We start from the raw sequence: 24,287 nt of genomic DNA, 5'->3' as shown, positions 1-24,287 counted from the left end.
AAAGTTCTAATTCAATACCATCAGAATATTAAACAAAACTGGTACAATTATTTGACGAGTTTGGGCAAGAAGTCTTTATCAATGTTTTCAAAAACTCTTCTAGTCAATAATTGAGTCATTCTTTTGGTATTACTGCATGTCTTATAAACATTATATATATATATATATATATATATATATATATATATATATATATATATATATATATATATATATATATATATATATAAAATATGTGTGTGTGTGTGTAAAAAAATATATATATATACATATATATATATATATATATATTTTCACTAAAATTCTCTGTCTCAAGTACCTCTAACGTGTTTGTTTCCCAGTTTTGTATGAATAACTTATTTCTTTCTCAGGAGTAAAACAATGTTTAAACATTAGAAAAAATTTGAATTGTTTTCCCCCATTTAAATCGTGTTTTTCATTCTCGTTAGGATTACATGCAGAACGTCCATGGCAAAGAGATTGACTTGTTGAGGACGACAGTGAAGGTACCTGGAAAACGACCCCCGAGAGCTGTGGCTACAACAGCTCCTACTGCCAGTCCCAAAACCAACGGGCTCACAAAGGACAGGAGCAACCTGCAGCTAGTGCCAGGGAATACTGGTAAGCACGGAGTGGGGAGTGGGGGCATTAACAGTTTAATATGGGCTTCCTGACTGCTTCACTTTCACAGAGATGCCTCTGGAGTGATGGCAACCTTCAAAACAGTAGGATTTATTTTTTTGTCCCACCCCCAAACAGTAGTGTTTTAAAGTAGTGTGGTATCTGGAGAGCGGGTAGAAGGGACAGATCGGAAGGGATGGAAGGGTCATGGGAGTCAAGGTGAGAAGAGACAAGAGGGAGGAGGTAATTAAGAAAAGGGAAGGTGTGAGGCTGGGCGAGAGCCAGGATTAAGGAAGACACATTGAAAAGTACAAACAGGTGCACATTACTAAAAAGAATATGGCTGATGAACATTTTAAATATATCATTGTAGGTAGGTGTTGAAACTACCAGTGTATTGTAAAGATTGCAACATATTGAAAAGCGATGCTATTTTTATAAATGGACAAACTAAGACTTATTTTTTACTTAAGGTAATTTCAAGTTTAAGTGTACAAATAAACGTGGGCCTCAGGCTGTGATTTGCTTGATTTTGAAGGTTCAGTTCTGCTGTTGTGTTTTTTGGGGGTTTGTGTTGATTTATTTGTTGAGGTGCGAGTGTCCCCACTACACTGGATCATGTCTTGACAGTGCAATGTCTTTCTCCCGCTGGACAGACAGATTCCAACAAGTCGCAAAGGTTAATTAGTTGAAATGAGAGTGTTACACTGGAGAGAGAGGTCTGTGTTGGTTGGAGCCCACAAACAATTAACCTTCATGAGTTTGTGTAGGAGAGGAGTGGGCAGTCACCTGAGAGGGAGCAGTGTTGGAAATTAAGAAGTTACGTGAGAGGTTTATGCACAATACATGTTTTTTATTATTTGTCAGCCTAATCATTTGCAGTATGGTTGAAACAATGATTAGATATTGTGAACATTTTACTGATAATCTATTGTACTGTATTATGATTGTCCATCATTGCGTTTCAAGCAGATATCTAAAGCTGAAAGAGAGAAGCACCCCTGCTACAAAGGTGTTTTGTTCCTTTCTTCATTTTGGGAGATGTTCGATAAGTTTCATCTAAATTTCATTGGGGAAAAGGAAAAACCCTACACTGTAATTCAGCCTCCTTCTATAGTGGGAGAGGGGGCTTAAAAAGCCAGTGTGCAGAAAGCAGACGGGGGGGGGAGGAGAGCGAGAGCTGCTTAATAGGGAGGGAGTTCAAACATTAAGATAATCTGCATTATTGTGATAGCGATAGGAGGTAATAGTTTTTATGCATTAGGCTGGGGTTCAATAATACCCCATGTTGCGTACTTGTACTAGAGCAGTCTCATAAAGAAAAAGAGAAAGACTGGTCGTGAACACTGACAGCTTAACCTAGAGTGGACAGAAAAATACTTTTCTGTTGAATCAAGGCTGGGTGTCTGCACTTGTCTTGTCTGCCTTGAATGTATTGCCGTCCTGAAAGAATTCAATTTACGCCATCATTATGAGACAAAACATTAAAAATACAAAGACTTACTGGGAGAATTGAGAGCAAAGAAAAATTGAAAATCTCAGAAAGCAGTTATTAGGCCAGCAAGGTGTTTTTGAACATAAACAAAAGGAATCTGAATCTGCTACGAAAGTCGCTCAGCTCATTGCAAAATCAGGACGCTCCTTCACAGATGGAGGTTTTGTAAAAGAATGTCTGGAAATATGTGATGCCGTATTGCAAAGAAAAAAAAGATACCTTTTAAGAATGTTTGCCTTTCCAGAAAGAGTATGCAGCGACGTATAGTTGACATGTCCTGAAAATAGCTATGATCATCTAAAAAGCGAATGGAATGATTTTGTGTACTTAGCTGCTCTTGATGAAAGCACCGATGCCAGTGACACGGCCCAACTTCTAGTTTTCATTCGTGGAGTAACGAGAACATTTGAAGTCCGCCAGGAGCTGGCATCCCTTGCATCGCTGCACGGCAGAACCACTGGCTCTGATATTTTTAATGCATTTAAAATTGCAATAGAAGAATTACGTTTGCCCTGGGATAAGCTGGTGGGGGTGACTACGGCTGTGGTAGGTGTGAGTACAGCACGGTTCATTGGATGTTTAAAGAAGCGCCTTGAGTGGAGCTGTTAAAGCTGTGCCATTGCATAATACACCAGGGGGCCTTACATGCAAAATATTTGAAACTCAAGGAGGTCATGGACTTTGTATCGACAGTAAACTTCATTCGTGCACATTATTTAAATCATCGTGAATTTCAATCTTCTTTGGAAAATATAAATGCCATTTACTGGGACGTTGTTTATCATACAGAAGTTAGATGGCTTAGCCGTGGCAACGTCTTAAAGCGTGTTTTTTTTGCGCTGAGAAATGAAATAAAAACATTTCTGCAAAAGAAGTGACGGGACACCTTCGTTTATAGAAGACAAGCGACTGGATTGCTGCTCTTGCTTTTTTAAGTGATATTAAAGGTCATCTTAATGACTTAAACCTGAAGTTACGAGGCAGTCAGCATCTTATTTCTGATGTGTTTGAGACTTTGTTTTTGTGCTTTTGAAATTAAGTTAAAGCTGTTAACAAAACAGTTTGAGAAAGGGCAGCTGACACACTTTGAAACATGTCAAGAAGCCTTTCCACAGGACATAACATACAAATGGAATCACCATGCAAGTGTACTGAAACAACTGCAGGAAGTGTTTGGCAGCAGATTTGAGCAGTTCAAGAGTAAGCGAGCCTCATTTAAACTTTTTTCAGACCCTTTCTCCGTTGATGCTGACAGTGTCCCTGAAGAACTCCAGCTGGAAGTCATTGAACTGCAGTGTGCTGAAAAACAAGCATAGGGAAGGGCCACTGCTGGAATTCTACAGATCTTTGGATCATGATCAGTTTCCCAATCTCTGCAGAGAAGCTTTAAAGTTGGTCTCCTTGTTTGGCAGTACTTCTATCTATGAGCAGGTGTTCTCCATTATGAACCTGAATAAGTCACACCTGAGAACAAGACTGATGGATGATAGCCTGCATGCTGTGCTTAGAGTTGCCACCACTTTACTGGAAACCAACATCCAAAAACTGGTGTCCCAGAAACGCTGCAACATCTCCCACTGAAATCTTTACCCATCAGAGAGGGGAAGTACCGAAAATTATTGTGTTTTAGTTACCAGGGTTTAAAACAAATGCCTATGGTATGCAATACGTGGGAATAATTTAAAATGTCTCGGTAATATTCTTCATCACATGAATTTCGCCCGTTGGTGAGTTAGTGTTCCCTGGCCCCTCACAAAATGTAGTTGTGCACCCTTGAATTAGATTTTGATTTCATTAAGCATGCAATTGATGAGATGAAAAAGGTCAGTTTTTCATTCATATAAAGAACATCTCCATCTTTGTAATTCATTGACTTCAGAGATCTAAAACCTTTTACAACCAAAGGGGGAAAAAAAAAAGACTGAGCACTTACTTAATCCTAGGGCCAAGACTTCCCTGGCAGATTTAAATATTATTATCCTGTTAACGTGCTTTCAGTTGTGTCACTATGACAGATACATTATATCAAAGTATTAATGGCCTCCATCAGTTTTGATCAGGCACAGACTGAAATGCCTCTCAAGCGGATCTCTGTTACTGGGAAGCCATTGGTTAAAGCTAATGTGGGCTTCTGTGTTCATTCGGGCCCTGTGGAGTGGTGGTGAAAGTTGACCCGTGCTGGTTTAGCTCTCTGTATTACACAGCTTGTGACTCTTTACCAGAACGACCTGATGTGTTTTATTGAGTCTCCTAGACTCCTGTAAGCTTGGGGGTCACGGATTGCACGACAGCCTCGGATGATATGAGTGTTACATTAGCATTAATGCACCATTATCCTCACACACCACGCACTCACATGTACATAATAGCAATAACGCGATGGAGGGGCCAGGCTGCGCTGCGCCTCATCAACTCCTGACGAAAAATATCCTGTCCTCCTCTGCAGCTCTGAAACCTTTTTCATTCTCTGGGTTAAAAGATAATGTGTTCAGAATCGAGGCAGCATATTTAAATTATTTTTTTGGGTGGTTGTTTGATAGTGTCTGACCTCTTTTGTATTAAGATGCTTACTACAAATCACAATTGTGTCCAGTTTCTGATATTTCTGATTTTCTCTATATACTGTCTTTCCAATGCATTAGATACATCACTAGCAGAGTCACGTGATATAAATGACTGTTTAGTTGGTGTCCTGAGTGATTGTAGTTTGGATGGATTGCTTGTTTTGGACTGTGTCCAATGTGAACCTACTCTAATGATCCCAGTCCTTTTTGGCTAAAGCTGTTTTCTGTGGTGACATTTACATTTTTTTTTTTTTTTTTGGTAAAAATTGTTTCCTGTTCATTGTTGTTTCCTGAGATTTTGTAAATTATGTTCAGTCTGCAAGGAAGAGCATGCATTCTAAACTATTAAAAGGATGACAATTGGCCTTCCACATTAATAATAATAATAATAATAATAATAATAATAATGGTTTTACAATGTATTTTCTACCATGTACAAAAAAACAAAACCCTCTTTCACACTAGCATGCTCTACCTGGGGTAATGCGGGTTGGCTATGTGATTTCACACTGCTTTTTATAAAGCAGGGTTGACCTGGGTGACAGACGCAAGTAAACCATACGCGTGTCAACGCCCCGGAAGCAGCTTGTTACTGATGCTTCCATCCAGGCTTCTCTGGATTGAACCGTCAGCCCAAATGATGATTAGATTAAATGTTTCTTCATCCCTGCTGCAATCTGGCTCATGGTGTCTCAAGCAACAAAAATATGACTAAACAAAATAAACAAAAAAGTTTCTTGCGGCAGTGAAATCTTCACACAGGTGTGGCTGTTTGTTATTTCCTCGGCCGTCATGCATTTTGTCTTGCTCAACCCGGGTCAAAGCATGTCAATCCACATCCTGAGGTGGGTCGCTGGGACCCGGGTTAACCCGGGTACGACCCAGGTACGTGGTGTCACACTACGTGGGATTGTGACACAGGTAGCCAGAACTTGGGTCTGAACCCGTGTAGAAGTGCCAGTGTGAAAGGGGCTTAAGTCACGCTTTGAAAGACCCCTTTACAATCACAGGTTGACCCCTAGGGGGGATGCAGTGACCTATAGGCCTTGCATTGCGCACTATTCGTTATTCTTCTAAGAAAACAATATCTAAATTGGTAGAAAAGGAAGGGATACTGAATGATGCAGCAGTATAGTGTGTGCAATACTTGTGCAGTACATTTACACCAAGCAGAACAAAAACCTGAAGGTTTTTACTGAAGCCTGGCCCGGATAGTGTTAAATTGCACACGCTGGCTTCATGAGCACTTCACACATCCATTCAATTGATAAAAGTGACATGTAAAAGATGAAAGTCAGACAGCGGTACACTGATGTTAACATCTGATTATTTCACTTACTGTAATTACATTAGCTGCTTTTTTATGCAGAATTATTCTCTGAGGACTAATTGAGGGATCCATGTTTAATTCATTAATCATTAGCATCAAATTTGACAATTGCCGTACAAGATGATTGAAGAATTTGAAATGCAGTATGGAGAGGATTCTCAACCAATGAAAGGACCAAGGCAGAATATTATCACTGTGCTGTGATGTCAATTACAAGACAGCTTTTTTTTTTTTCTTTTCCCCTTTACATCTCATCAGCAAAAAATCTCTCTAACACATACCACTTACTAATTCCTGTACTGCTCTGCAGCTGCTTTCGTTCCTTTAAGCAGAGATGTTAACGTGCAAATGGAATTCTCAATTCTAAATACTCTTGTGCTACCGTACAGGAGGTTGGAAAGTGGAAAAGACCAAATAAAAACTAGCAGTAAAATTAGACATACATGTGTGTTAAAAGCTCAGGTTTTCCATAGTCATGTCCAGTTACTCCTATTACATTCATCCACAGTTTAGCTTTGAGTGCACTCGTACATGGTTAGCTTACCACTTTGTTTACATTACCCAAGGTTGTTTTAGCTGCAAGTCCACAAGCTTTCTATCCTCTTGAAGCCTTCTGCCCACATTGTATTGGGCTTGTATAAGAGTTGATATTTAAACAATATGCGTGTGTCATGTGGAGTCTTGTTTTAGTGTTTTTTCACTCTCTGCATTGCAGTGGAAATGCAATCTCGTTTGCTTCTCGTTTCCCGTGCTTGCGGGCCGACCTGTGCATTTTGAACATTTGTATAAAAATTGAATTGCATTATGTTTCTGACACCAGAGTCTCTGCTTTAATGATTTGCAAACAGGGAGGAATTTGTGGTGATTGCTGTATGTATTTTGAACTCCTTCACAGCTGCACAGTTCTGTGAAATAGCTTTCAAAAATGTCACTTCGGTAATATAAAAATTGGTGCTATTGCTTTTTAATTTATTTTCCTGCTGAAATTTTATTATGAATGACTTCTGACTGCTTTCTTAAATCAGGTCTGCCACAGTGGTGGAAAGCATGAGCATTTTGTTTAAAAAGATTCAGCGAAAAGATTCAAAGATTCATGTTTTGGTTGTTGAGGTTGTTGTTGTTGTTCCTGGTTTGTTCAATGAAAAATAAAAAAGTATACATGTAGAGAGAGGGAGGATATGCCATGGCCCAACTGCAAATATAAAATGTATTTTTTGAGTTAGCCTTGGCATCTTCGCCTTCACAAGTGGTGGAGCGAAGCGGACCCACGAGTGAGGTCGAACAGGTCAGGTGGAAATAAATCTGATATTCAGTTGGGCCATGCATGGTATGTTAGATTTATACAGTGCTTCTAATTCTTCATTATTTCTTCAGTTTTTATATTGGGACTATGTTGCCCTTCCGCAGTCTGCAGTGATCTATTGGTACATCAGTGTCTTGCTATTGGTTGTATGACTGAAGGAACTACCAGAGGTGGGGGTTGTAGGAATGGTGTCTCTTTGAAGCTCAGCTGAGCTGCGGCGGTCAGGGTTGTGGCAAATTTCCTTTTTCAATTCCAGTTCCATTCTTAGACACCGTGTATACAGGTCTGAAGTGTTGAAGGGGTTCAGGAAAACCACAATCCCTTGATGTTGGCGGATGAACATTGTTTTCACCATGGCATTCAAGGTTAGGATCTCCGTACCCATGCCACAATAAAGACCCACCTCGGTAACCTTGGTGTCTTTTAACTGTAGCGGATCCCCGAGTCTCTAATAACCCGAACAGTGGAGGGGCTTCCATTGCAGCACTGAAATGCGAAAACAGTGATTTACTTCTGCTCAGCATGGCTGCTTGGCGCATGTCTGCCTCCCTCACTGTTTTAGAGCAAGCCCCCTGATGGGAATCGAAAGATTAATTTTCTTTGGCCCAACAGGATAATTACTGATACTAATTAGACATAATTACTCGAATTTGATACACTTATTACTCCTGGTAATGGGGAAGCTTTCTTATAACAAAAATGGGGGGGGGGGAGAAACTTTCTTTTACCCCCAATTCAAATAGTGCGTGTGTATTTTTTTTGCTGAAAATGCAAATAACGTAGGAAAAAAAACAAAACAATTATAGTAGATTGAAATGTAGTAGTTTGTTATGTAATTTCTAAAAGACTTTAATAGCTCTTGCACCTTGGCTATGTAAATACAAAGAAAATAAAAAAAATTATAATAATTTGGTTCTGGATGCAGAGTACAATCATTGAGCATTTTTCTTTCTGAAAACTGTATTTTTTGTCTGAAATTAGACCAATAGAGTAACAAGCCAACCTGCAATTAAAAATTAAATAAATACAATTACATCTTGGAAACCATCCAAATCAAATGAACCGTTAATTGCAGTTTTTTGTTTCAAAGGGGGTCTGTTACAGCACCCATCTCTTCAAACAGGAAAAACACCCTTTGTGATGAAGATGTAAAAATGTGAATGACCCCCTTTTATATGCACTTGTTAGAAACAAAACCTATAGGCTCTATTTTGAAGCAAAGCCAAATTTAGGAGCTGGCTGCATTCAAGGGGTGTGGCACATAGCTTGTCAATCTCCATTCTTCCCCTCCACTGCCTGTGAAACGGGTTCTATTTCCATGGGTGGTGGGTAGCTTAAAACATAATTAATTGCTTTCCTATATTTCACTTAATTTATGGCATTTGTTTTAATTGACTGGTTCTGTTACTCCAATATTAAATTATAATTGGTCTAAATCTTCTTTTATCTGGCTATGAGCTTATCTGGACAATCCTAAGTGGACAAGCCTTCTTCATTCCATTCAAATAATGGGGCAATGTGACCTTTCAACTCTGACAGGCCCACCTTCTCACACTCTTTATATGCAGAGTAGGTGGCGTTGGCAGATCATATTGTCACAAGATTTCAATGAAAGGAGCAAAGCTGTTTGGTCCTGGCACTCCTCAGAAAAGCTCAAAGGCAGATTTAGAGAAAAATGATAATAGGTTAGTATTGGAACAACAGAAACCAGAATCACTCAATTATTTTAAACACCATAGAACAGGAAGGAAAATGGCATTTACATGTTCTCTTTCAATAAAAAAGGAACCAATATGTCCCTTTCGTATACGGAATGAAATATTGTTTTAAACGTTCAGTTTTTTTTTAGTGGTAAATAGTTCATTGGAAGATGGTATACATTAAAGGCAAAGTTATCTGCTTCAGGTACATTTAGCAAACCCATCTGAACTCACCAGCTGTGCTTTTGTATTTACATTTTCACTTGATGGAACTCTGCTCACAGTAGGAGTGCATGTGGATTAGGTTTTCTGTTCTCGTCTAGCTCATAAATGTTTTTTTTTTTTCTTTTTTCATAAGACCTTTTATTTTTCTAGTGTTATTTTCACCGCTCGTGGTTAGGCGGTTCTCATGGAGTTGAGGTTCAGCAGTGCTTCTGACGGGAAAGCACTGGCCTCAGATCAGCAGTGCAGTTCATCTCTAGGGTTACAAAAGAAACCTTCGCTGACCGAAAGAAGGTTGGACTCTTCCAGTTTGTTAGAGAGAAAGACAGTTAACTAGCATTCGATCTGGAGGGACATTATCTGGATCTGAAAACCATTTACAGCTACAATAGAGTGGAACAGGATTTTACCAAGTGTTTGTTTTGTCTCTGGTCTCAAAAGAGGGCAAGAGTTCAGCAAAAGGTTGGTTCCCTAGTTTTAAAAATTATTTTTCCTGAGGCTATGGGTGGTGTTTTGGCTTTGATTATAAACTTCAAAGGTGGTTGTTGTTATACCAAGAGCGCTAATCTTCAGACCTCTTTTCCACTGTTGTTTTTTCTATCTGCTACTCGCTCTGTAACTCTGCTTGCATACTTTACAGTATACTTGCCCACCTTTGCTTAACTAACCTTGCTACAAATACAATTTGGCGGTGGACTACCTATGTGTTAATCCTGCGATTTAAATGCACCAACAGTAGCTGAAATAGCTGAATGATATTTTCCTTTTCACCCATACTGTATTTGTATCCCAGATTCGCAGCCCTGTTCTTGCACTCATCCATGGCAATCCGATTTCTACTTTACAACCGAGATTCAATAACATAATATTGAATTCATGTTATCTGAGTACTACACTGCAACTTGCCATACTACCACAACATTGCTTGACCTCAGTAACCCCTTTCCCTTTACTGCTTTACAGATTTGTACTAATTAAGATCAATATTGGTTAAATCTAGTGCTAATGCAAAAAGAGATGCACAATTAAAATGTTTTAAATGTGCAGTGACTACTTAACTAACCTGTTACTTATATTAATGAAAGGATAAAGGAATGCAATGGCCATGACATTATTCCAATCCCGTGGGTGCTTAACAAACAGAAGTGGGTATGTTATTGCTGGTGAAGTATGCAAGCTATAGAGGTATAAGCACAATAATGATAAGTAACATTGGTGCTCAAATGGCACACATACGTGTGATAGTGTAAACAATATGTACACAAAGGCTGACCACCTTCGTTTCCGCTGCAGTGGGATTCAGTATGATGATAAAGAGCTGCCTTATAGTTGTTGTGCGGGTTAAATTAATTAATAAAGATTCTGAGGCAGCAGGGTGTAAAATGGTTGTGGCGCTCCTGATTGGTAAATGTAGAGTCTGTTAGTAGACGCTGGGAGAGATGGATGTGCCAGTCAGGGGGCTGAAGCAAGATAATTACCGTTCGGAGTGTATCTTGTTAATTAAGGGCTAATTAGAGAGCGAGTCAGAGGAATCGTTTACACATGTACTGGTAATGATGAACATGAAAAAGGCAGTGGCATGGCAATTCAGAGAGACACAGGAACCGGGAGATGGAGAGACCAAGCAGAACTGATAGAAATGATTTGAAATTACCAGCTTTATCACCCAGCTTGTATCTGCCACTCGGTACAGAGCTTGTTTGTTTGTCATTTTTCTATAAAAAAAAATATTTATAATTTTTTTTTAGGCTATCATTTGTAAGCAGTATATAATTTAGTTTAATGTGTATTGCATTTACAGAACAGTTGGCGATGATGTTTAAAATATATTTTGGGATTAAATTTGAGTAGTAGGCTTTGAGTGAGCAGTGTCCATGAAGACCATGCAGACAGAAGCAACAGAGCAGAATCTAACATTCCAATCCGTCTTCTCAAGGTGCGCCATGCACCACTCTGTCTTCAAGCTTGTACTGTTTGTTTCTTATGTGCATTGTGCAAAAAAAAAAGTAAAAAAGAGGACGTTTTTTTACTTGGCATTATGCTTTGTGCCACATACAATAAATATTATGTTGCTAACACAAGCACCCCCCCCACCCCCAAGTCTTATCTGCTAGAATGATGTGATGTTTGCAGACAAATTCATATGAATTCAGTGACAAAACTTTTGTAAAAATTACCTTTTAAATACTTTCACTGGAAAATTAAAATGCACTAGAATGATATCCACCATGCTCTGTAATTATTGTGCCATAAAAAGCAAAACAAATATGTAAGTATCAGACAATTGCCAGGACATAATTCTTAGTTACTGTATGTAGTTTATTTATGTATGTATTTTGGTAACTTATTGGGCAAAATCAGGTTCTACCTTTGTATGTTTAGTCATTTTTTGTCTGGTTTCACAATCCCAGATTAGCACTAATCCTAGACTACCAATGCTATGTTAAATAAGGTAGTCTAATATTAGGGGCAATAGGGTTATGTGAAACCAGCTGTTTATGTTTCACTATTGATTCATGATAGAACTGTGATAGAAATGACTGCATGTTCACACACAGAAGACCTGACTATATCTAAACCTGTATGCCACATACAGAAAAAGAGAACAGTTAATACAGTTTCTTTGTTGTGTTGTATTTTTTTGGTGGTGGCTCTGTTCTCACTCTTTTTGAATTTTTGACAATACAACCCGTCTTCAATCTGGTACGTTCGGGACGCTGACGGTCACTCTCTCCTCTCTTCCTAACCAAGGGGCCCCCCACTCCACCAGCAGCAGCTCCCTGCAGTCAGAGCGCTCGGTCAGTGGCATCAACCTAGTGGCCTACAGCGCCAAGCCCGACGGGATGCACCAGCGCTCCTTCTCAGTGTCCAGTGCTGACCAGTGGAACGAGGCCGTCATCACCCCCAGCAGCGGCACCGGCGCCGGTAAGGGACCCGAACCCTCCATCATCTTCATCACCATCCACATCTCTCCATGCCATCTTTTTGTTTTTTTGTTTCTGCGGCAAAATAGTGTTGGTAAACACATACTGTTGTGCTGTCTCAAACATACAGCCAGATCATGCACTAAAATTCATATATGATTTTTTCTTTGTTTGTTTTTGTCAGCCTTTCTTATTTTAAAGACTGTTTCCGTTTGGGAAACTTTGCTAATGCCCCAAATGGTTGGACATTAATCCACTTACTGGTAATTCCTATAAAGTCTTGACTGTAAAGTGTTGAGTTCTAACAACGAGGCATCCCAAAGCTACTCCCATTATTGAATCAGTTTATTTTGTATCCAGGCAGCATCATTTTTGATCATACCATTTTTAAAGTGTAATGTTTTATGACATTTTTTGATGACTAGTGCATACAAGTCATACTTTATAGATAGGGAAATATTTTGAGACATTTATGCATTAGATTTGTATAACAGTACTGTTATAGGTACAAGTAAAGCAACACCAAAGTATTCTTTCTGAGACCCTAATCAGATCTCAGAAGCACAGGTCCTTTTCATAACACTACTTATAAAACCAGGGTTGTTATCTCCAGGTATCTGGTCTGGCTAAAGCTCCCTCCGATTTTAATTGAATCAGAGTCTTTCATTTCCCAACCTCTGTGAATGGGGACATTCTCTAATAGCTACAGGCTAATCAGCAATGTAGTGGGTGTATAGATAGTATACAGGAAGTATTAATAACAGAACCAAATCCAATTGTTGCATACTTGTATTTATACTCACACCATACAATTGATTTGCCACCCAAAATAGATGTTTGAAAAGATTATAAAGATGACTATAACTTTAATCAATATATACAACACAATACTGATCAGTTGCCTGTTTGCATAGAAATCCAGTTGCTACAGCTGCTTTCAGCATCTATTTCATTACCATTAAAATGGTTTTAATTAGCAGGAGTCAAGCAAGGTGTGTCCTCTATTGTGTCTGTTCTTCCAGCAAGCCAGTCCACCCAGGGCAAGGAAGCCAGAATGCTCTTGTCTGATTTTAATATATTCTCAGTCCTCTCCTGAGCCAGTGTACACAATGAAACAATGATGTAGAAACACGTTAGCTGTTCATAGTCGAAATTGAGTCTTTAGGACATTCTAATAGCCAGTCGGTCTCCCTATGTCTTTTCTCGGTTCAAGGTTTCTTCTAGAATATACAGTGCTAAACTGCCTTACTATTTAAGAAACTGTTTCGGTAAAGATTGTTTTCCTTAAATAAGTACATAGTAAAGAATATAAAAGCAACCAATTAAAACACAGCTTACTTCTTTCTTAAAATTATCAATCTTTTAAACCTGAAAAACTAAATCAAAGCAAGATTGTCTTTCCTGCTTCAGGGAAATTCATTTTGTAGCCAGATAAGATAATTGTTTTCATAGTATTTTTTTTTCCTTTTTTTTGTGTGTGTGTGGGGAGGGGGGTGTTTAAGTGTAACCAAAAGATCCCCCAAATTGACATTTGTAAAATAAATGGAACATGAATAACAGACTTTTGTGTTAAACCTCAGCAGCTACTACTGTATATAATGAAGACCTTGAGCAAGACTTGTAGTTGAAATCTTTGTCTTTTTTTTAGTGTTTCTAAATGTACATCATAGAATGTTTTACTTATTAAACAATATCCAGTAACATTAAAATCATAGTACTAAATTATTATTGCTATTGTATTTGTGGTAATTTGTATTGTTAATATTTGCACAATAATTTTGAGATTAGGGGTTATTTCTTTTCCAGTCATTCTCCCTCCCTTACCCACTCTTTCTCTGTCTCTCTCACGCTATCATTTCAATGCAGTTGAGTGAATTAAAATAATAAATTTGCAGAGCGCAACCAGTTCTTCCAGAATTGGAAAATAAATGCTTTTCTGGCGACATTCATCACCGGTTATTTCAGTTGCTTTGTGGTTGGCAGTAAAAAAGCACTTAAATGCACATCAACGAAATAACAGTCATTTCCATGCATGTTTGCCCCCTTGTCGTTCTCATTAGTACCGCGCTCCCCCTCCCTGCCAGGTCCCAGGGGTTTTTGCAGTTTAAAGAGTGCTCTTTATGATCATTGCCGGAGTCCGACCGTGCAGCCCGCGGTTTTGCAGACGAGAGAGGCTCTCATTTAGAACTGTGAGAAACTATCAATTTCACGAAGGCTGATGCAGCGGCTCCATCATTCTCCCTTCCATCAGCTCCCCACTGAAACAGAATTAATCAGTTTGTTAGCACTCATCTTTTTTTGGGGGGGGGGAATGGTATGTGCTGTATGCGAGTGTGTGTACAAGTCCAGTTTTTTTTTTCGGACTACATGCAGGTCTAGTAAAATGTAGGTTTATAAAGTTTACATCCAGTGTATCAGTCAGCGGCAGGTATCGTCTATTTTGTACACTGCACATTGGTCTCTTGAAAACACTTTCATTTGGCTTTTCCAGGTTGACATTTTATTCTCAACACTGCTTTTACATATTGTGTGGAATTGCTCTTGTTAACTGGGAATACAGTAGCTATTAGTATTGCATATATTTGGATTGAGTTGTTTTTATTGCAGTCCTGTTTCAGACCACCTACTATGTCAATTGATTCTGACTGCTGGTGCCAGACAGACTCGTTTCTGTTGTAGGTGCAGATTTGTGTTCCTGACCGTCAGTACTGTGTTGAATATAGAAGTTATGTAGAGCTCATTACACTGAATTACCCTTTAGTGATGGGTATGTAGGTGTACTTTAACGCACAAAAGCACACTGTCTTGCTTTGTTGCATATGTCACCCAGTGCTGGGACTACTGATCTGGGTTGGGGTCTGAGAGAATTGGGCACGGTAGAAAATCAATTGTGCTTTTGGGCTCATCTTTGGCACTAAGATGGATGGTTGCCTTTTGATGGAGTGTAAAAACTGGGATCCATGCCACACTTAGGTAAACTGGAGAATGCAACTAAACAGTGACATTGGTGGGTAACATGACCTGGTAGGGAACGGTAGGTCACCCAGTCCCATCTCTAATTACATGTTGCAGTGGAGAAGGGGGCTAATATTATCCCCTGGAAAAGAATTGTGTTCCTGGGGATGCATAGTCAAAGCATAAGTGTGTGTGTGTGTGTGTGTGTGTTTTTATTTTTATTTTTTTTAGATTTATCATTATAACTGTTAATCCTATTGTAATAAAACTTGGTGTGGACATTCTTAGCCAATGCTCTTGATGCTCACTGTGCCATACCTTGGCATAAATTCTGGATCTGTTGGGCTAATGGATGTCTTCAGAAGTTTGATGAAACTTTGCAAGAATATACTTTTACTATAATTGTTAGTCATATATTTTGTATGGTATGGACACTTTTATTCCTAAACAGAGCACAGGAATGTTCGAGGTTGTGGTATCTCGGGAATGTTCCAGCATGTGTCTGAAAATTATTTCCTTCAATTGATATTTTGTCTGCGTTATCAGTTACCCAATTATCTTTTTTTAGCTCTTAAATCACAAAAATGAAGATAGGACTCTGGACTTCATATAAAAAAAGAGTGTGGTTCTGTATGTTCTTGAAAATGTTGGACCACCCCAACACATTCCTCTTTTGATTTTAATTTAACCATTTGATTATCTTTACTTGCCCCACTAGCTCTGTACTGGTGCAGGGAAGCCCTCCATTCTATGTCTCGGTTAAGGCTGAAAGCTATGGGTTTTGAATTTTGTTTCTGGTTTCTAATGAAATTTGACATTTCGTGGTGAGGGAGCAGCAGTGCGGGGATCAGGGCTTGATTACCGAGCTCTAATTGACGATAATTAGGGGAGCCTGTGATTGTGATTGTTTCTAATTTTGCTATTAATTGTAATGAACGATTTGATTGAGGATACATTTGGTACAGTGCCGAGGGCATAGATTTATTCATCTCCGCACTCAATCCCTCTTGAATTACTCGGAGTGGAATATCTCTATCCAGCCTCCTGAAATGTATTACAGTAGCAGTCCTCTCTCTTATTTCCTTTCTTCATCACAAACTCGTTTGCGCTATAATCAGCCTGCTGTATAATAAGGCCTTGTAATCACAGGTCACCCTAAGGCAAATATCTCGACACATCAACTGCATGTATTGTACTGATTGAAATTGGTTGATGGAAATGTTTCAGGCTACGAACTGTATTATTATGTACTAGATTGTGAATAGTTTTACCATGTGACGAATAAATGACATGTGCAACATTTAGAAGTGCTGTAGTAGGTTCGATACGAGGTGAAAACAAGAGGTGAATGTCCAGACATGCAAGTCTTTGTGTTATACTATACACCAGCACAACATTGTGTTAGTTGCAATATTAAACACCAGAATCTGGACTAGCAGACATCTCTTGTGTGTGGTCTGCTCTGGGGAAAGGTACAAACAGCAGAGTCCTTTTGCCAAATATAAAAGCTTAGAATTGATAATTAAAGTGTTTGACACTGTCCTCCTTGGAGATTTCCCCTCTTTCACCCGAAGCCACATTAAATAAATGTAGTTTGACACACTACAACAAACCCTTTATGCTTAACCATAAGGTGGGGAGTTGCGGGTAGTGGCAGGGCAGATGTTGTAGGGGGAGGGGGTTCAGTCAGGCCTTGCGCCCCCAGCTGTCTCTGGCAGCTAATGACATCTCTGTGTTGGGGGGGGGGGGGGTAAAATTAAACCAGACACCCCAATTAGTGTTGATTTGGAAACTGATACATGTATAAGGGGCCTTTTAGGAATCTGAAAAGAGATTAGTAGTAACATGTATATTAAAGTTTTACACTAAGTGTTAGTAATTCAGATTAATTCAGTGTATACATACAGTTGTAGTCAAAAGTTTACAAACCCCAATGGAAATTTATAATTTGTAGAAATTTCTCAAAAACAAATAATTTTATATGAAAAGTCTTTTGTAGCAAAAGTTTTGCTTTTGTGGATGAGGAAAAAAGTTACAAGAAATAGATGTCTACAATTATTTATTTCAGCATTTTTTTATTTTTTTTTGCAAAACTGCAAAAATGCTATTTCAAAACTATTCATACCCTGACAAGGAAAATGAAATTAATAGCTAGTTGAGGCACCTTTAGCAATAATAACTAAAGCCCTGTGAAAATCATTATTCTTAAGAAATAAAAATAAATTATTTCATAATTATTATTTGTATTTCATACAAAAAAAACTCATTAACGAAACTGTAAAGCTCTGCTATGTGCCTGCGTGTACAATGCACAAGGGCTGTGCAGTGATTATGTGATGTGACTTTATGCGATCTAGGCTGGAAATTTAAAATACTACACACTGTAAACAAGTGGATGTCTCTAACAAGGCAAAAAATGTGTCTGCAGCAGATCACATAAAGCAGTATCCAGCAGGAGTTTTACACATCGTTGGAGGTAAGCTCTTCTGTACGTCCTGCAACCTCACCCCCACTCGAACCTTGTCCCCTCATACACAGTGTTATTGTTGACCATGCTTAAGTTACATGTTCACCAAAAGAGAAAGGTGTAAATGCATAGCAGTACTGCGACTGCTTTACATTAGGTTTTGAACTGACAGAGGCGTTTGTTTGCACAAATATCCCTCTTGAAAAACTGGACAACCAAAAGTTATGTAAATTCTTCAGACTGAGTGTATCAAATGGTGGAGTGATTGCTTCATCAGCCCAGCTGAGACGTGAATACTTATCTAAAGTTGCTGAGTATCACAAGCAGGAGATTATGGAATTGGTAAAACAGTCTGGTTGCTTGTCAGTGGTCACTGACGAGTTGACTGATGCCCAAGATCAGTATGCGTTACACATTATATTTGTTTTGCAAGACCTAAATGGTGAAAATGCATCTGACATACTAGAACTGAAAGCTGTCCTTGCAGATACACTTTATCTACAGGCTGTTAATTACAACACCGTTTCACAAGCTATTGTAAAGTGCTTGAATAACTTTTACGTTGATTTTGATGATGTCAGTGCACTTATCTCTATTTGATGTTTAAAAAAATAATAATAATCTGTACACACAATTTATAAAATAGTTCCGTGCACGTTCCGCTAAATACGATACTTTACCTGTAACGCTGCCATGAATTTTAAAGAAAATGTATTTCACAGCGATTTTCACAGGGCCTTAATAACCTCTTTTAAAGGATTAGGATATTTGTCGGTGTTAGTGAATGGTCAAAAATTCTTTAGTGATTTTTTGACCATTCCCAATGCAAAATTGTTCCCGTTCATTCAAATTCTGAGGATTTCTCTTGTGCACAGCCTTCTTCAACTCATACCAAAGACTCTCAATCAGATTTAGATCGGGACTTTGACTAGGCCATTCCAGGACCTTGATTATATTCTTCTTTTAATCATTCTGAAGTAGATTTTGATGTGTGCTTTGGATCGTTGTGTTGGAATGTCCAGTTGGACTTTAACCAAGTTTTGTAGCGGAGGGTTTCAGGTGATTGGCCAATATCTTTTGATATGCTATGGAATCCATTTTACCATGTATTGGAACTAAATTTCCTTTACCATTAGAGGAAAAACAGCCCCATAGAAGGATATTATCACGTCCATGCATGACAGTAGATATGCTCGATTTTTGTTTCATCACTCCACAAAACCTTTGACTAGAACTCATATCCATCATTCAAATGTCGTTTTGCAAACTTTAAGCCATTGTCCGTGTGACGTCTTCCTAAGAGTGGCTTTTTCTTTGGCTTGCGACCATTGAGACCTTCACTATGCAATACTCGACATGTGGTTGAAATGGAAACCCCAGTCCCACTTGCAGCCAGTTCACTTTGAATATCTTTGGCAGTCAATCTCGGATTGTTATTAACCTTTCTCACGATTCTACTTGTTCTTGGTGAAAGAACCTTCTTTCTTCCAGACCGAGGGAGCGTTGTGACAGTACCATGAGTCTTGTACTTCTTGATAATAGAAACAATAGTTGATATTGGGATACTCAAATGCTTGAAAATCTTCTTTTATCCTTCTCCAGTTTTATGACAATAAATAATTTCAGATAGCTCTTTACTTTTTCCCATATTGACTTATTGGTAATGACAGTAATCATCCTATGACTAACCTTTTTATACTCTCTAAGAATGTTCACCTACAATCCAACATTTTCTAGACTTTTCTAGAATTAGGCTCTGCATTATCACATTGAAATTTCTAGCACCTTGTAGACAATACTATCATTGCATCAAAGGGTATGAATACTTTTGAAATTAACATTTTTGTAGTATTTTGCAAAAGAAATTGCTGAAATAAACAATTGTAACTTTTTATTTCTTGTAACTTTTTTTCCTCATCCACAAAAGCAAAACGTTTGCTACAAAAGGTTTTTCCTAATTCTATTTGAGAAATTTCTAGAAATTATACATTTCCATTGGGGTATGTAACCTTTTGACTACAAGTGTGTGTGTGTATGTGTGTGTGTGTATATCTATCTATCTATCTATCTATCTATCTATCTATCTATCTATCTATCTATCTGTGTGTGTATATATGTATATATATCATTTTTTTATGCGTGCTGGGATAAATATTCAAATTTAATATTTTTTGACATGTATTTGGATACAAAAAGCAGATGTTCGTATTTGCTGGAAATGATAAAAATGCCTTGCACTTATATACCACCTCACCAGAAGCTGCGTGACAGTTTAAAAAATGGCAAATGAAAAAGAGCTCAGTGTGATATGTGAGATTAATATATAAAAAAAAAAAACACAAGATCGACACAGCAGCTCTTGAGCCTCTATTTAAAAGTATTAGACAGCAAAATGTAAACAAACCAGATATGGAAAGTCATCTGGGTCAAAAACGCGTTGTGCTGCTTTAGAGCGAGTCAGAATCTCATGGGACAGAAAAAAGGCAAGCAAGTCATTCTGAAATGCCTGTAGTGATTTTTATATAGATTTTATATATTTATTTTTTTGTTGCAACTTTATGTGGAATGTAATAAACGAGAACCAAAATGGTGACTATTTTCCCCTTCATTTTACAGTGCCATTTCCACGTTTTTGTTTTATTTTAAGTTTTTACAGTTAAATTTCAGTTTGCTTCAGCTACAAAAAGGCACAAGTAAACCTCATGTTGTTATTTTATGAAAACGTGTCTATGGCCACCATTTACTGCGAAGAAACTGTAATGGCAAAGAATGAAAAAGTAAATAAATAAAATGCGGTGTCAACTTTATGTACTATTTATTTTGGGAATGCAGACAAATATGAAAACACACGCAGATAAAGGCAACAAACCGTGCTTACAATCCCATCTCGTTGTCATGCGAATGGTCTACTGTTAGTATATAACAATATACACAGACAGAGATTGTTTAAACTACTATGTGGCATAGAGTTCATAAAAATGTACCAAAATGCACATCCCTGGAGTTTTATTAGCCTTTGTCTTAACAATAGTTTAGTATTTGATGGATGGGAGGCAAACTTTTGGGCATGTGCGTTTCAGGAACGCATGAACAAAAAAGCTAGCCCGACCTGTGTGTGTGTGTAAACAAGCCTTTCTCTTTGCTACTTTAAACTGTGTTCTAAGTTTAAGCAGTGTAGAAATACATTTCTAAAACTGCATTCTTGAAAAATACAGAATTTGATTTTGCTGAGCTCCTTGAATCTCTACAATATAATTTATTTGTTTGCACTGAAAACAATAGAACATTGGTCACCTTAATAATTGAGTTTACTGAAAACAAAAATAAATGAAAAGAATAATCATATCATTTATAATCACACTTTTAGAGCGTCTTAATTCATATCAGAAAGTCGCTGTGTGATTAAATATTCTGTGCTTTGCTTCTAATCTCCACTCATTCCCAGCACACGCCATCGCTGTTTGCAAGCAACGTCAATGAATTCACCTGGCAAATTCAGGGTAAAACTAGACACAAGTCTAAAATCGAAAATTGCCTACCATCAAACAGGCAGATATATCAGACTTGATATGATGGAAGGACTGATTTGATAGCAAAAAAAGAACAGAATCATTTAATACCACTTAATTTACCAAAATGCTCTGGTCCTGTCTTGAGCAAAGACAGACAGTTGAGCCAAATTGTGTGGTGATGTCAAATACCTAACTTGTTTCACCTATTCTGGATTTGAACCAAGGCCTTCAGAAGTAAAAAGCATGAAAGACCTGCCACTTCACCTACCCCTGGCTTTTATAAAGTGAGAATATAAAGTGGCATTTATAAGTTTAACAGGCAGTATAAATTAACTGCTCACCATAGGGCACAATGATGTAGATTTAAACGAGGAGTCGTCATGTAACTGTTCCCTGTTATATATAAGCAGAGCTTTTTGATAGGAGTTTGGCCTTCTGCTTTAAAGGAACAGTCCATGCCCCTTGCCCCAAGCATCTCATTTTAAATGGCCATTGTCGTTATGGGTAGAAGCAACAGGACATGCTCTGGGAGACTTAGGGGCTGTAACTTGGCCGTACTGTAAGGGAAGTAATTTCCAAATAAGTAACTTGCAGGAAGAAACTTCTATTGTTTCACAAAGCTACTAATGAAGCCTGACCAACAGCAAGCACATCCCAGACTATGATGTATCCAAGCACTCCGAATTTACTATTGAAACAGCAGACGTAGAGCTGCAGAAAGTATTTTAGATTTCTCTTAGCCCCCAGATAAGCAGCATGGCCTGTAGCTGTGGGTGCTCTGGGATTGTCCACCTTTGGTCTGCTGTCCCCTGCTGTGCCCAGCTCACTTTTAAAGATAGGAACCGGCTCTACTGTCAGAATAACTAATGGCCAAATTAGGGATGATATTGTGCACGGGCTAATAGCAACGATCACATTAATTATGAAATGTCCATCCATTGGGATGTAACCCCCTTCTTTCACCCGAAGCCACATTAAATAAATGTAGTTTGACACACTACAACGAACCTTTTATGTTAAACAATAAAGCACTGCCAGTGTCGTGCTGGGGCTTAGCAGACCAATGTGGGTGCGACTCATTTGGCCTTCCTGCCCCCAGCTGTCTGTGAAACCTAATGACTGTCCTAAGGGTGTACTGGAGCTCCCTCAGCTCTGTCACAGGCACCAGGAACGATGGTTCTGATGATGCAACCCCCCTCCTGAACTGGGGAGCAGGTTAATATCACATTTATAAAATCACTTACAAGAGGCATCACCTGCATCCTGTCCTCTACCCTTTGTGACAGAAAGCTTTCCCCTTGGCTACCAACATACCCATTTATTACCAAGCGTGGCGCGTACCCCAGATCTCTGACAGCCTTTCTAATGACTCCAGCTTTTTTCTTTTATTTTTGTTTTATTATCCCCATATTGATGGCCTAAAGCAAACATAGTTCAAGTCAGTTTTTTTTTTTCCAGGCTTCTTTATTTATTTTATTTGACCAACTTGTCATAAAATGTACTCAAGCTTCAAAATTCAAACACATAAAATAATAAAAAATAAATTAGCTTATTGTATGGTGTGGTTAATAATTAGCGAGACTGTGTGAAGTGTATAGCCAGCAAGTTATTCAAATCGGTCTTATTTTGACCACTTCAATGGATTCAAGACCAGTGCCATGTTGTAACCAACAGATATTCAAGCATGTTGTTGATTCTGACAACATGCATCACATATCAAAACCAATGTAATACCATGTATATTTCTTGTATAACTGGAATGACTTTAAGGGCTATACATAATCATTTAGCATTGTTGGCATTTGAGCTCTGATTAGGATTTTGGCCAGAACAGAATAATATTGCTAGTGCAAACATGCAGCAAGAAAATTGAATTTAAAACCTAGGTTAGCACACCTTTTAAGACAGTCTTTATCACATATGCAATATTTCACCGAATTCTTCTGATGTTTTCACAGCTAATGGGACAACAGACTCTCTGTGCTCCAGCCCCATTGTGTCGAGCACAAATAGCCCAAAGCTGGAGCCCCCACCGTCGCCCCACGCCAGCCGCAAGAAACACAGGCGGAAAAAGAGCACGGGTGCAACAAAACCAGATGGGCCCGCGACAGGCAACGAAGGTAGGTAGTGGGATAGAGGAAGCCGCTTCAACTTCACTCCCTGACCCACTTCAGCTGCTGCAGTTGAAAACGGCTTTGCTTTGAGAATCACCAGCTCATTCAAGCTTTAGAATGGCAAAGGCTGCCACCCGGGCTTTCTACAAGCATCCTAGGCTAAGTTCTGGGGCTTTGAAATGGGTCTGTACAGAAAGGCCTGAATGGGGTGTGCTTAGCTTGTGATGAAAAAGTATTGTTTGCACAGTATAGTTCTACTAAACATAATTACAGAAATCAATTAAGGTCAAGTTTGTGGCCTTGGCAAACACTACAACCAGAGTTATGGGGACTAAATACATTGGAAAATAAGTCTAATTTTATTCACAATCACTGGGCTTATATAACTAATAAGAGCAAAACATTTGCTATATTTAAAATATACCCCCCCCTGCTACTCCCCACCCTAGGCTGTTATCCTTTACAGAGGCTATTTTGCCCATTTAATACTCTTCCAGTTCCTAACGACCTGGTTCATCCCAAAGTCTGGTCTTTAAAGGATCACAAGTTCACAATAATTTAGCATCAACAATGTGGCTTGGGAACCCATTCCATGCACACATCACTCCTCCTGTCATATTCTAAGTCTGTCGCCATTTAATTTCCAGCGGTGTCCTTTGGCCCTGGTTTCTGAGCTCCTGCTACTGTTCTAATATTATAGGGCAAATCATCCTCCTTCTAATTAGTTTAACCATTTAAGAGTTTTCCAGTTAACAAATGTTTCAGCCAGAGCCCTCAGTGTCATTTTTTTAAAAACTTCAGTATTGATTCCCATAAAGGAGGCACAGAGAAGACCCCACATCCAGGTAATTAAATAATACACAAATTAAAATAAAAACCGAAAGGCTATATGGTACTTCCTCAGGGCAGAGTGAGTATAAATTATTTCTCCTCAAGTTCCCACCATGTCAGGCTCATGACTGCGTATTGTATGTGAGCTGTTGTGAAGAGTTCAGCTGCTTCCCGCTCCCATTATCTCCGCTGATTAGATTAGTCTCACTCTTTTCTTCCTGCCTGCCCGCCTGAACGTGGGGCTAGAAT

The 24,287-nt window shown here is 38.6% G+C and overlaps 1 protein-coding gene across 5 annotated transcripts in view; it reads left to right on the top strand.

The window, feature by feature from the left end:
* LOC117400573 (arf-GAP with GTPase, ANK repeat and PH domain-containing protein 3-like) overlaps nt 1-24,287 on the top strand; it is a 215,215-nt gene that overhangs the window by 155,878 nt on the left and 35,050 nt on the right. For 3 of the 5 annotated variants that reach the window (XM_034000725.3, XM_034000727.3, XM_034000723.3), the window contains exons 11-13: nt 450-621; nt 11,987-12,160; nt 23,052-23,213. In XM_034000725.3, coding sequence (XP_033856616.1) covers nt 450-621; nt 11,987-12,160; nt 23,052-23,213 — 508 coding nt within the window. The remainder of the gene's footprint in view (nt 1-449; nt 622-11,986; nt 12,161-23,051; nt 23,214-24,287) is intronic. The other 2 variants (XM_034000726.3, XM_034000724.3) reach the window with 1 other exon arrangement.

Source organism: Acipenser ruthenus, chromosome 4 (genome assembly GCF_902713425.1).
Source record: "Acipenser ruthenus chromosome 4, fAciRut3.2 maternal haplotype, whole genome shotgun sequence".
Lineage (NCBI taxonomy): Eukaryota > Metazoa > Chordata > Actinopteri > Acipenseriformes > Acipenseridae > Acipenser > Acipenser ruthenus.
This window is presented reverse-complemented; position numbering and strand designations above follow the sequence as displayed.